The 13,143-nt window shown below is 44.1% G+C and overlaps 1 protein-coding gene across 1 annotated transcript in view; it reads right to left on the reverse strand.

Annotated features, from left to right (window-relative positions):
• The window catches only part of POLD3 (DNA polymerase delta 3, accessory subunit), a 102,841-nt gene that overhangs the window by 48,426 nt on the left and 41,272 nt on the right, over positions 1–13,143 (reverse strand). Inside the window, exon 8 of the mRNA XM_078658579.1 lies at positions 12,780–12,990. Within this exon, the coding sequence (XP_078514705.1) occupies positions 12,780–12,990 (211 nt within the window). The remainder of the gene's footprint in view (positions 1–12,779; positions 12,991–13,143) is intronic.

Here is a 13,143-nt window from a genome sequence, read left to right on the forward strand (position 1 = left end):
GAAGCATTTGTCGATCATAGTGGTCAGGATATGAGCACTGAGGGAGGTCAGCGGTTATTCGTTGATAAGTTCGTGTTAAATTTGTTACCTGAACTATGCAACAAATTGAAGAATTCAGAAAGTGCATGGGCTGTTTCAATCACTGCACAGATATTAGCAACGGCTCAATATTATGAGAATAGGGAAAAAGAAGAAAGTGATCGTGTAGATAAGAAAACGAAGGAGCTCAAAACGAAGGTTTTGTTGCAGCAAGCATATCCTCCACGTTCAAATCAAAATGATTCGCAACAGCAATATAGACCACAATCGCAATCCTCCAGAATACAGTCACGTCCTGACTCCTCTGACTTCAGATCTACGCTTGGGTATAACCAGTGTGCGTATTGTAGAAGGGAGGGTCACATAAAATACGACTGTCCCGCTTTGCGTGACCGTCTTAATGGTGTATCGTCACGAGGAAGCCGTGGTGGTCCTCAGCAGGCATCTCGAGGTAGAGGCCGTGGTACCATTCACAATCAGAATGATCGCCCTCAGAATTCATCAGATACGAATAATTGTTTTGACCAGCGAAATGCGGGGTCAGTTAGATCTACACAATATCATGTGGACGATTACTACGTTGAACATGAGACTGTTGCAAACGATCATTACTAGGACAGCCACCGACAGAGAGAGGGAGTAGTATCAGTTCCGGTTGATCAGAGTGGGCCTTACGTCGCAGTTGCTACATCTGGCGTAGTTGAGCCTTTTCTGTTAGACACTGGTGCGACGAAAAGTTCCATCATGCATTCGAAACTCCCTGGCGCACCTTTGTCCGGCTTAACAAATGTTTCCGTTGGATTCTCTGGCGCCCCTGTTAGCAATCCTGTCTCTAGCCCTTTACCCCTTACAATTGGCCCTCGTGAGCTGGAGGCTCCATTGATTCTATCTACTGGTTGTGGTGAGAATCTTCTGGGCTTGGATTTGTTAAAACGGTTATATGCGACATTGTATTGCTCTCCTGAAGGAGTGGAGCTTACATTAGGTCGAAGAGTAATCCCTCCTATGTACTTGTCGATCGATAAACTCCCGCCGGAATTGAGCTCCCTTCCTGCGTCTCTATGGGCCACAGGTCCCAATGACGTGGGACTCTTGGACATCCCACCTTATATGAAACCCAATGTGCGATTGCCACGTATACCTCAGTATCGTATCTCCATTGAGGGAGAACGGGCGCTATTAACGATTGTGCACGATCTGATCGAAAAGGACGTCGTTGAAGAAACTCGGGGAAATGTTTGTAATAGTCCTGTGTTACCCATTTTAAAACGAACTGATCCATCTAAACCTCCTGTGTACCGTTTCATAATCGATTTGAGAGAAGTAAATAAAATCGTGATTCCACAGTTCCCCGTGGTCCCTGATATCACAACTTTGTTGACCCTGATTCCAGCATCTGCCTCCTGGTTCACGGTGATCGACCTAAAGAATGCTTTCTTTAGTATCCCGATTGCTGAGGAAAGCAGAGACCTATTCAGATTCTCATTAGGTGGTCGCAGTTTTAGACTGAAACGTGCACCACAGGGCTATTGTGAGAGTCCGTCTATCTACAGTCAAGCCCTTAAAAGTCAACTTGATTCATTTGTATTACCGGCAGGCGCAGCCTTGATTCAGTACGTTGACGACCTGTTGGTAGCTGCTGATACCGAAAATATTTGCAGAACTGCTACAGTATCGTTGTTGCGGCACTTATGTGACTTACATCACAAGGTGTCACCTTCCAAGCTGCAATATTGTTGCCAAGAAGTAACCTACTTAGGTCACTTATTGTCAAAAGAAGGGAGAAGGTTGACCCCAGAGAGAATTGCAGCGATTACCCGAATGACTGTGCCAAAAGCTCAGAGAGATGTACGTGCCTTTCTAGGTATCACGTCATACTGCAGACAATGGATCCCAAATTTTTCACTATTGGCGAAACCATTGTTAGCTCTCACCTGCAAGGATGTTCCGACTCCTTTGCCATGGACTGAAGGGTGTCAAAAAGGTTTTTCTGAATTACGTGATGCGTTGTGTTCGGCTCCTGTGTTAGGTACTCCTGATTACAGTAAGCCGTTTACACTGTACGTTCACGAGAGGGATGGTTGTGCGTTGAGTGTTCTGGCGCAACAATTTGGTGACAAACAGCGTCCCTGCGCATATTTTTCTTCGACCTTAGACCCAGTAGCTAGAGCTTTGCCGAGTTGTTTAAGAGCAACAGCGGCAGCTGCGGCGTCCATTCGACAGTCCGCAGGCCTGGTCATGGATAATATGCTCACGGTGATGGTTCCGCATGCAGTTGACACTCTCTTGAACCGAACGAAAACTCAACATTTGACGAGCGCAAGGTTGTCTGGGTATGAGCTGACGTTACTGGCTAGTCATATACGGATAAAAAGGTGTAATGTGTTGAATCCAGCAACATTATTGCCGATCAACACGGAGTCAAGTGATGTAGCATCACATGACTGTTATCTAAGAACTGAGGAAGAAACGAAGGGTCGTATCGACCTAAAAGATACTCCATTGGTAGATCCCGATGGTACTTTGTATGTTGACGGTTCCAGTTTTAAGTTACCGAATGGTGATGTGACGACTGCGTATGCTGTAGTGACGTTGAGTACGATTGTGGAAACTGCGAGATTGAGTCAGAACTCGGCCCAGGCAGCTGAGTTGGTCGCCTTGACAAGAGCGTGTGTGTTGTCCAGAGGAAAGCGGGTGAATGTGTTTACAGACAGTCAGTATGCTTTTGGTGTGGCACACAGTTTTGGGCGATTGTGGAAAGAAAGAGGATTCTTAACGTCGCATGGCACGAAGATTCAGCATGGACAGCTTGTGAATGACCTTTTAGGTGCACTCACATTGCCTAAGCAGGTGGCCATAATTAAATGTAGTGCGCATCGAAAAGTGACGGATGATGTTGGTCGTGGTAATGCGTTTGCAGACGAAACTGCTAAAGAGACAGCTAGAGATCTGACAAATCGAATGTACGTTGCGAATTCAGTAAGATGGCCAGCAGAAACTAGCATGTGTGAGGACACAGTGGAGAGTGTGAAGGAAATACAGAATGAGGCCACTGAAATGGAAAAGACTAAGTGGAAAGAAAGCACGGAAAAGTTAGACGAGAATGGATGTTGGGTTGACTTGTCAGAGAAACAGAGATGGATGTTACCGGATGCATATGTGCTTGCTGTTGTTACAATGGCCCATGGCACAGCACATATTAGCTCGAAGGGCATATGCAAGTTATTGTCTCCTGTATGGAAGAATGATGGGATTACTAAATGTACAGAGAGAGTGGTTAAGAACTGCATGGTATGTTTGATGCATAATCCCGGTAAGGGCACCCCCACTCCACCTGGTCATTTTGCCCCTCCTACATGTCCCTTCGAAGTTATCCAATTGGACTTCATCCATATGGAGAGATGCAACAATTTGAAGTATGTGTTGGTCGTAGTATGCGCATTCTCCAGGTGGATTGAAGCTTACCCTCTTAAGGATAATACTGCTCTATCCACAGTTAAAATTCTGCTCAAAGAGTATTTCCCCAGGTACGGCATGCCTCGGATTGTATGGTCGGACAACGGAAGTGAGTTTGTGGGAAGTGTGATGAAGAGTGTGTGTCGTGGTTTAGGAATATCCCAAAAATTTCATAGTGCTAATCATCCTCAGTCAGCAGGTTTGGTGGAAGGATATAATGGCACCCTGAAATTGAAGCTTGCTAAAATCCAGGCAACGACTGGTTTATCATGGCCCGACGCTTTGCCTCTAGCTCTCTTATCGACCAGGGATACTGTACACTCTCGAGTAGGGCTTAGCCCATATGAGATTGTGTTCGGCCGTCCTGCGAACATTTGGGGGGTTCCAAGGCCTAAAGAATTGAACAGACTTGAATATCCGATGTTAATCGATTATCTATATGATCTGACTGCTAAATTGAGTTTGATTCATCAACAGGTCTTTGAGGCTCTGCCGTCACAAACAGAGGGTCCTGGTCATCGGCTCCAACCAGGGGACTGGGTCCTCACCCGTAATTTCGGATGAAAACGTCACCTTGAGCCGAGATTTGTGGGACCCTTCCAGGTGCTACTGGCCACGAGGACGGCGGTTCGGCTGGAGGGACGGAAACACTGGGTGCATGCCACCCACACCAAGAAGGTTCCGCTTCCTCTGCCGGCAGACACATGGATGCGTAAAGGGTTTTCCTCGTCTGAAACTGACGTTCCCCAACGCTTTGTCCCATTTAGCGAAGCTCAGACCATAGGGAACACTTCAGTGTTATCTGACACCCCTGTTGATTCCCCTCAAACAATTTCCCTTCCTTCAACATTGGGAAATACAAGTACTGAACAATTGCCTGGACCATCGAACACTTGTTCGCCATCCAATCCACTGTTTGAAGATCAGACTCAACCCGGGAGAAGTCGATACTTTCTTCGACCGCGCGTTAAGGACAAATAAAAGAGTTCTGTTTTTTATTCCCTTTTTGAAATTTACAGTACCCCTTACCGTTGTCATGAACATTGTGGACATTTTATATTGTGTTTACCTTTTCTTTTCATGCAGCTAAGAGACTATTATTGAATTGATTCTAATTCATTTAACCTATCATCTGGGTTGGCCGTAGGGCCGTGCGGGTACTTCCTTCTGTTTAGCAGCTATCGACACTAGGTCGGTTTCTTTTGTCGATTTCTGGGAACTCCTGGGAATTGGCAATCGCTACTCAGAACGAAGTGCGTCAAGAACGTTGCGGACGGTTGTTAGAGGATGGAGTTCTCCAAGCTGTCGAAGCTAGAGGAAAAGGCGGCGCAAAGATCTAAATTGTACAGCACATTTCGTACAAAATGTTTTTTATTACAGGTTTTCATGTTGTTCCTAACTGTTTCTATGCTGCTGGTGGGTGGAGTATATTTTGGTTTTCAATCATTACTGCCTTCTGCCTTACCTACCTCTCCTTCTCACGATCTAAATTTCGTCTCTACTGTTTCTCCACATTCTTTTCACCTACTGCCCCAACATGAGCAAGTCAGACGTGCGGAATTTAGAAACAATTCCTTTGTACAACTTTTGCATCAGCATCAGTTGGTGGTAAATACTACAAATTGTTGGGTGTGTGGGCTAATGCCACATACCATGGTCAGGGGTATCCCATATTTGGTTCTTCCGTACAGCCCCCAAGGGTCAGCTCGGGCATTCCAAATCATGTTCCGTAGTGCACTAGATTCCTACCCCCATCGAGAGCCACGCTCAGCAAGCTTTGGTCCTGGCCCGTACCATAAGTCTCTGGCGATAGCGATGGCTGATCTAGATAGAGACATTTTTGATGCTTCGCTCATCCCAGAGGAGGAAGTGCAGGCCTATAAGTACCTTAGTGAGGCTGAGTATAGTATATCAGTAGGTGATAGGCAGCTTAAAAGCTCATCTCCGATCTGGATTGTACCTCACCTAGGCCACTTTTGTCTGCAAGGTCGTGGCCGAAATCCAAGAGCCCAGCTTGGGAAGAGTGCTTGTGTGGATACTTACGTTCTACCGATGCTCTTTTCCCCTGTCTTTCTGACTGCCAAGGGTACCTATTTTGTATGTTATGACCGAGCATATACGTGGTTACCTCATGACTTCTCAGGTACCTGCTATATTGCAAATCTCTTGCCCCCGACTTTCACTGTTGCTGCCGACTATCACAAAACCAGAGTTGTGAGAGGTGTCATTAGTAAAGAGGATACTTCCGGTCAAGAAGCAGGAGACTTCTTCAAGGGTTTTCTACCGTTTTGGGGCCCTATGGTCAATAGCAGAAACCTGAGACAGTTAACTCGTGTAGTAGAGTCAACCGCTAACATAACTGCAAGCGCCCTTGGTAATCTGACAGCAGAGCTTCAAGCGGATAGGCTTATGACGTTACAGAACCGTATGGTTCTAGACATTGTTCTAGCAGATAGAGGTGGTGTGTGCAAGGTCATCCATTCGAGCTGCTGTATATTCATACCGGATAACGCTCCAACGGTTTATCAAGCCATCTCCAAGTTGCACAAAATCTCGGAGTCCATACACGTGTACGAGGGAGATTGGACGCTTCTAGGATGGTTCTGGGGTCTAATGTCGACTTGGGGTTGGAAGATTCTGATGGTTATAGGGGTTGTTGTGACGTTTCTGTTCACGTGTTGTCTTTGCGTACAGTGTGGTCCTGCCTTATGTGGCCTTTGTGCTACAACGTGTATAAGAAGGCCATCTGTTACCAAAGAGACATTAATGGATAGAATTATGTTCCAACAACATCTGAATGATCTAATGAGAATCGAGATTGACTCCGACTTCGACTAGTTCTTGCCTACATGAGGGCAAAAGGAGCGTCTGAGGTTCCGTGAAAATCGTCACGACGTTTTGGGCATCGCCGAATATGGACGAGTGTGGTATCTATGAACCGTAAATGACGAGTTTAGTAAGTGTACGCGGTATCGCCATGCTACTCAGAAGAATTCATCAGATTTACAGGTTTTTACCAATGAGCCCTCGGGTTCCATTTTAGATACGGCAACCATTTTGTTTCTTGCCCTCACGTAGTCAGCGAACAGGCAACTGCCCGCATCGTGACCCTCTGTTCCCAAGCTTTACGGTGGAAGTATATTCCTTTCATGCGTCTTTTATGAGTAGGGGGAGGACACTGCTAAAGCAGTTGCCTCCGCCCGGAGGTGATCCTGGTGTGCCGGTCTATTGTTTCAGCCTTGCACGTGCTGGGATCAAGCCCTTTTAAGCCACGATTACGCATCCAATATTATCCTCACACTCTCTCCTCCCTGTGGTCTGATTTTCCCTGCAGCTGTTCTTGTCTCTTTCTCTTGCTTATTTACAACTCAAGTGGAATGTACCTAATGGTGGGAAGATGTGCTTTTACAGTTGGAACTGGTGATGTTAATGTAATTATGTTCCGGAGCTCTGAATACATGAAAGCGATCCTTTGAATTTTACTGTGGGAACTGAGCTGTAACCTTTTGCTTACATATTGTGCAATGACAAGATCTTGTATAAAAGAGAGCGACACACAAATGCAATTCGAAGCAGACTCTTGGAACCTACACTCTGTTGTACTTCTCATGACTTTTGCATCCCTGCAGTAATAAACACTGATCTTTGACGCCGAAGGAAGTCTCCCGTGTCTCTGTCTTTAGTGCGCCAGAACAGGTATCCCACGAAGGTTTTAGGTGTTGTTCCCTGGCACCGCTGGGCCTTAAATAGCCCAGTCCTTCAAGCTTTGATGACTTCAAAAATCCATATGATTTGAATAGGATTAACAATAAAGAGGTGGGAGTGAGGCCTACCCTACTGGAAAAAAGTATTTGAAGACCTACCCGGCACAATCATAACTTTTTTTCCACACTGCTTCATCTAAGTAAGAACATGTGTTACAATCATCCTTCATACACTTAATATGGACAATACTTAGCATGGCAGGACCTATGTCACAATATCAAGGTGAATAATACCGACCTGCGAGTGTGGATTTGCGTGTGCATATACATACATATTCACAGAAAAAATACATGGTTTAAAGTGACGTTTTATTTACATGAATAGGTTAGTGACAACAACAGTTTGAACTAAAAAAAACACAAATTCAACAGATCTATTTAGCAGAGCTAACTATAATTTTAACGTGAATTAATATTTTTATTACCATAATAAATACTGGTTGCACGGTATGGCCTGATGTCAGATCCTGTGGACAATCCCTCGTAGTCAAGCAACCTTGACCTGTGCACGGCCATCGACCGTGCATGGCTTGCGGTTGACCATAGAACCTGGCCTGCGGCCAGGCCCCACATCCAGTCTCCCCCGCAAGCAGCCAATGCTTAGCCGAGGGAGGGGGTCGTACATCACCCTCCCCAAGTCACTACTGGTTCTGGCGTCCCCATACCCAGGGTCAAATACATTAACATTATGGGAAGGTGGGAAAATGGGTTGAGGGGATTTCATCCCCCAGGGCCATACTTAAATTATAGGCGAGGGGGGCGTATGGCCCTTTCCCCAAGCCTCAAGACGCTTCGGGGATCCCATTCCCCAGGGCCAAATACTTTTACATTAGGTTAGGGGGCGCATGGCCACCCCCAAAAACCCAAATAGGCCAGAGGACCCTAAACCTAGGGCCAAATTTGTATTATAGGGGAGGAGGGTGTGTGGCCATCATCCTGAGTCTTAAAAAGCCTTAGACCCCATCACCCCTGACCCTATTTTAATTATAAGGGAGCGTGGTACCCCCTTCCAGAGCCTTAAGAGGCCTCATAGACCCCATTCCCCGGGGACAAATACCTTACTATTTGGTGAGGGGGCATAAAGACCCCATCTCAGAGCCTTAATAGCCCCAGGTGACCCGCCCCCCCCCCAATCTCCCGGGGGCGAATGTAATAAAGTGAAGGGGTTGCGCAGGCCCCCTCCCAAAGTCTTATTAGGCCACAGGGACCCTGTACCTGGGACCATACACAGTAAAATAAAAAAAAATGCCATGCAGCCCCTCTCCTCTAGCCTTATTTGGCCTTGGAGACCCTAACCATGGGACCAAAATGCATAAGCCGAGGAGAAGCAAGTGGGGAGAAGCAGTTAGTGCAGAGGACTGAGTCCCATAGTCCTGTAATGGCTGCCAGCAACATATTTTCTCCCATGGGAGTGAACTGTCCCAAGGGGGGAAAAAAGCTCCCTGGGCCAATCAGAAGGCTCTAGTTTTTTTTAACTGGGTTTGAGGAACTCTTGCAAGAGTCCCTTTAACCTTACCGTCCAGAAATACAATGTTTTTTAACCTTAATATTTCAAAAACTACTGAATGGATTTACACCAAATCCCAAAAAGCGCACTCTACTGACCAAGATCTAGCTTCTTGCCAAATTTGGTGTAATTCCGTTCAGCAGTTTTAGCAGTAGAGCTTCTTAAAGAAGTCCATGGAAAATGCATGGGGATGTTGTGCTTTGAGACCCCACCTTTTTTCTTGGCCCCGATATCTATCTATCTAAACTACAAATCTATTGTGATGGTAAGCATATATCGAGAATTAGAGAGTAATATATTTAACTCTACATCTACTTACCTTCATATTTTGGTCAGCGATACTGTGAAATAGATGTTGGCAAAGGTCGATATTATAATGCGAATATTGTGAGAGATCTCTGCATGGACGACACTGATCACTGCGTGGAGTTCAGTGTGCATAGCATTTTTATATCCATTTTATCATGGAACTAAGCAATGTAAGTTATAACCCAACACAAAATACCTTGCTCTGATGGGCTTTGGTCCCCTTTTACAGCAAATGCAAGTCACAAACGTTTACGAGGCGATGAGTATTTTATTGAGAAAGGAAAAATATGAACTTCTATTCACTAGCGACTCTCAAAGGTTTCTGGGAGAATATATTATAGATCAAGTTTCCTGTTGCTGCTAAGCAAAAACATTGCTTTGTGTATTTAGTGTGTGTGGCAAACTGCATCTATATGTAAATGTTTTCAAATTTAAAGATTAATCACAATTCAAGTTTGGGATGCTATTGGCAGAAAACCCATTTTATTAGCCCACCGGTTTGACCTCACTTGAACTCAAACCCTGTGGGTTAATAAACCACACCACAATATTTTTGAAGAGAGGCAGACATTTATTCTGAATCAAATCAGGATCCTATAATAAAAACTCGTCAGTTAAATAAGAACTATTAACAATTAAGGTATGTGGTAGTTTGAATTTGAAATTATGATCCTGTTACAGATCAGCCACGATACACATCCTTCATGTTATACTGGTATTGTGCAAGTCGAACAATGAAACAATAATTATTATGGATTATGTGGTAGACGTGTTTGCTCCTCATGACCTGTGCTCCCTATCGTCGAGGCGTTTTGTCTTTCTCTCACTAAACTGATGGCAAACATTGCAAGTTAGGAACTCCTTTGAGGTATGCATTGGTTATTTGATCAGCATGTTCCAAGCAGTAAGGTGTATGGAATGAGACAGATACGCCTTCCTGCACTTGTCAAAATTGGTACAGATTGTTTTACGCCTTCCTGCACTTGTCAAAATTGGTACTGATTGTTTTACGCCTTCCTGCACTTGTCAAAATTGGTACTGATTGTTTTATGCAGATCAGTCTTTTAAACCTTTGACTCCACACACAAAACCTGTGTGTTTACTCCTATTGAGTTCTATAAAATCAGATAAAGTAAAAATCAAAGGGCAATTCTAAGTTAGTCATTCAGTCTCTACCACAAACTTTGTTCATGGGGTTTGTTGGAAAAGTTCCCTTATTTTTCACTTGGTATTATACCATTAACACTGCACAATACAGACGTTCTCTTTCTGCCAATAGTGGTGTGGCATGTCTATACCCAGATACATTCTTATGTGTTTATTCCAGAAAATGATACTTTATGTTTGTCAGAAGCCTCATTAGTTGGTTTTCTATCTAGATCTTGTGCTATTTTTCAAATGACCACATCTTCATTCCACAGACATTTTACATATTTGTTCTTTCTCCAACGTATTTGCATTACATTTCCAGAGAGTACATTTCTACAGTATCTGTTACTTTTTAGCACATTATATGCGCTCCCGTAGGAACAGTCCAGCCTGAACTGCCAAGCAAGGTCTTCTCTGAACAGGTACACAAGCACCCCAATACTAGTCTAGGTCTATGTGGGCCTCTTCTGTTGGATGCAACTTAATTCCAGTGGCACAATGAGCACAGGACCCACATCTAGGGCATTTTCACCATACGCAAGGCATCACAATGAAGATTACAAAAAGTGGTGAATGGATTGCATGAATTAATCTTAGCCACTGATATAATTACTTGGCCCACATCTCAGTCTATTCTTTTTTTACCACCGTGCCATAACAGATTAGGTTAGGAAGGCGACTGGATAAGCAAGAATGCGGAAGAGTAAGCGAGGGGGCAGGAGACAGAAATAATAACAATTTTGGGTGCTGGGGACAGAACAACAATGAAGCAACGAGGGAGCCACAAGGACAAAGGGGCAACAAACAAAAGGGGTGGGGGGGGCTGTGGAAGAAAGGATGCTGAAAGTAAGCAGTTCCTGGGAAAATGTTCCAGGGAACAGACTAACACATGAAGAGAAGTGAAGCTGGCAAGCACTGACCAAAGAGAAACAAGGAAATGAAAATGATGATGAAGTCAACCAATGGTAAGCAATGGGCGGGCTCGAAGTCCCATGTACCTTAACAAAATGTCTCGCAAGCGAAAGCTTCAATTAATCTAAGCTACTCGTAATTACTTTGTGCCACATCCCAGGCCATCATTGTTTTGCCCAACATGGCATCTCATATTAGACTTAGCCTTATGCCAGTTAGACTTGGTTATGTTCCGAGGAGCATTGTGGGAGAAAGGAACTATCCAGAATTACAGACAAATGAACCAGGAAGTGGGGTTTGAAGGGAGGGTGAGCAAACAGTCCTAGTTCTCCTCATTTTAGTGTACACCTCCTGTTTTGTCTTCTGTTGATGAAGTTTGATGGATTTAGATGGGGATGGTAGTTGGAGCTAGGCTTCTTCAACCCTCCGTATCCAGATACATAAAAAGTGGGATCACTTTGGAGGGCGTTGCTAAGGGGGGGCGGGGGGCAGTCATAGCTGGCCGAAGCACCTCCCATAGCCCCACCCCACAATCTCCACACTTATGAATGGCCTAAAAGGGGGTGGAAAATCCTCTTCAGTCCATTAGACATGAATGTGAAGATGGAAGAGGTAATCTGACTGCTCATCCCAACTTCATTCAGGAGCTTGTTGGGCCCCAGCCGACTCCTTCACACCACTACCAACAAGAGAATGCCCCCTTAAGAATACAGAGCCTACAGTAATTTTTTTTGGGGGGGGTGAGGTGGGGGGGGGGGGTAAGGATGTGCGTGGGTGTATATATTTTATGCCTCTAAAAACAATTCTGGCTCAATAACACGTTATCAAGCGAACATGTACTAAACAATGCATATACATACATTTATTACTACAGCACAAAGTCAAATTCGAGTTTATTCAAGAGCGGAGGTAAACTGCCAACAGAAAACACTTAAAGTAATAAATACTTTAATCATGGACGCAACTCTCCTAATAGTAACAGGACTTCTTCAAAGTGATTTTACCTTACAGTCCTAATTTAACCCCTTAAGTTGTGGTTTTGTTTAAATCCCTTTTTTTTTTTTAAACAAATGTGCAGGAAAATGCCATTGCATAAATCATATGTGCAGAGTATAATATGCTATTTAATACCATTGTTGAGGGGAGTGGCATCATGACCCACTCAGATATTTGCCTCTTGTGAGTCTTGGCCTCTCGCAAAAGTCAACTATTTCATATACTGTGCACACATGTATATAATATATATGTCCCAAGCCTAACTTGGGACACCATTTTGTGAGGCGTGGAAATACATCAGTAGGGCAGACAAAGGGTTAAACCTCCCTATTTCCTTCTGCAATGTCAATGTTTTTTGCTCCCCTAAGGGGTTTTGCCAAAAAGGTTTTATACTTACTGTACTTCCCAAAAGCAGTCTTCATTTTATGTATTTTTTTTACTATTACTTTGTTGTTGCATTTTCATTTTTTTGGAACGGCACAGTCATGCCAAGTTCAATAAAACCGGACATTGATTATTGCCCCTTTGGAATGAGTTTTAGTGTGTCCACTCAATCTTTCAAGTCTTGCATTCAATTCTAGTACATTTAGTACCCAAGGAAAAAAACAGGTGATAAGACAAAGCATATTTTTAAACTTTTGCTCTACCTTTTCTTTCCTTTCTTTTGCTGCATTGCTGGAGCTGCTCTGGATAAAGGGCTTTCCACTGGCTGTTCGGCAGGTTCTTCCTCTACCTTCTCCACAGGTCTGTCCAGAGTCGAAGACATACACACCTCCGTTTCTGGCTCAGGACTCACGAGCTGAGGCGTGGATTTCTCTTCTTTCACCATTTGCTCCAAATCTGAGCTAGCTTTTTTCTCTGTGAATAAATAAGGAAAACTAGGATCCTTATGCAAATGACAGCATAAAAACAAGGCATGGACAGAAAAATGGAGAATGTATGAACATTTCTGTTTTACTAAGTAATTCTAATCACTTTACTTATACACACTAACATGCGATTTAACAGAAA

This window comes from Lissotriton helveticus, chromosome 8 (genome assembly GCF_964261635.1).
Source record: "Lissotriton helveticus chromosome 8, aLisHel1.1, whole genome shotgun sequence".
NCBI classification, from domain to species: Eukaryota; Metazoa; Chordata; class Amphibia; order Caudata; family Salamandridae; genus Lissotriton; species Lissotriton helveticus.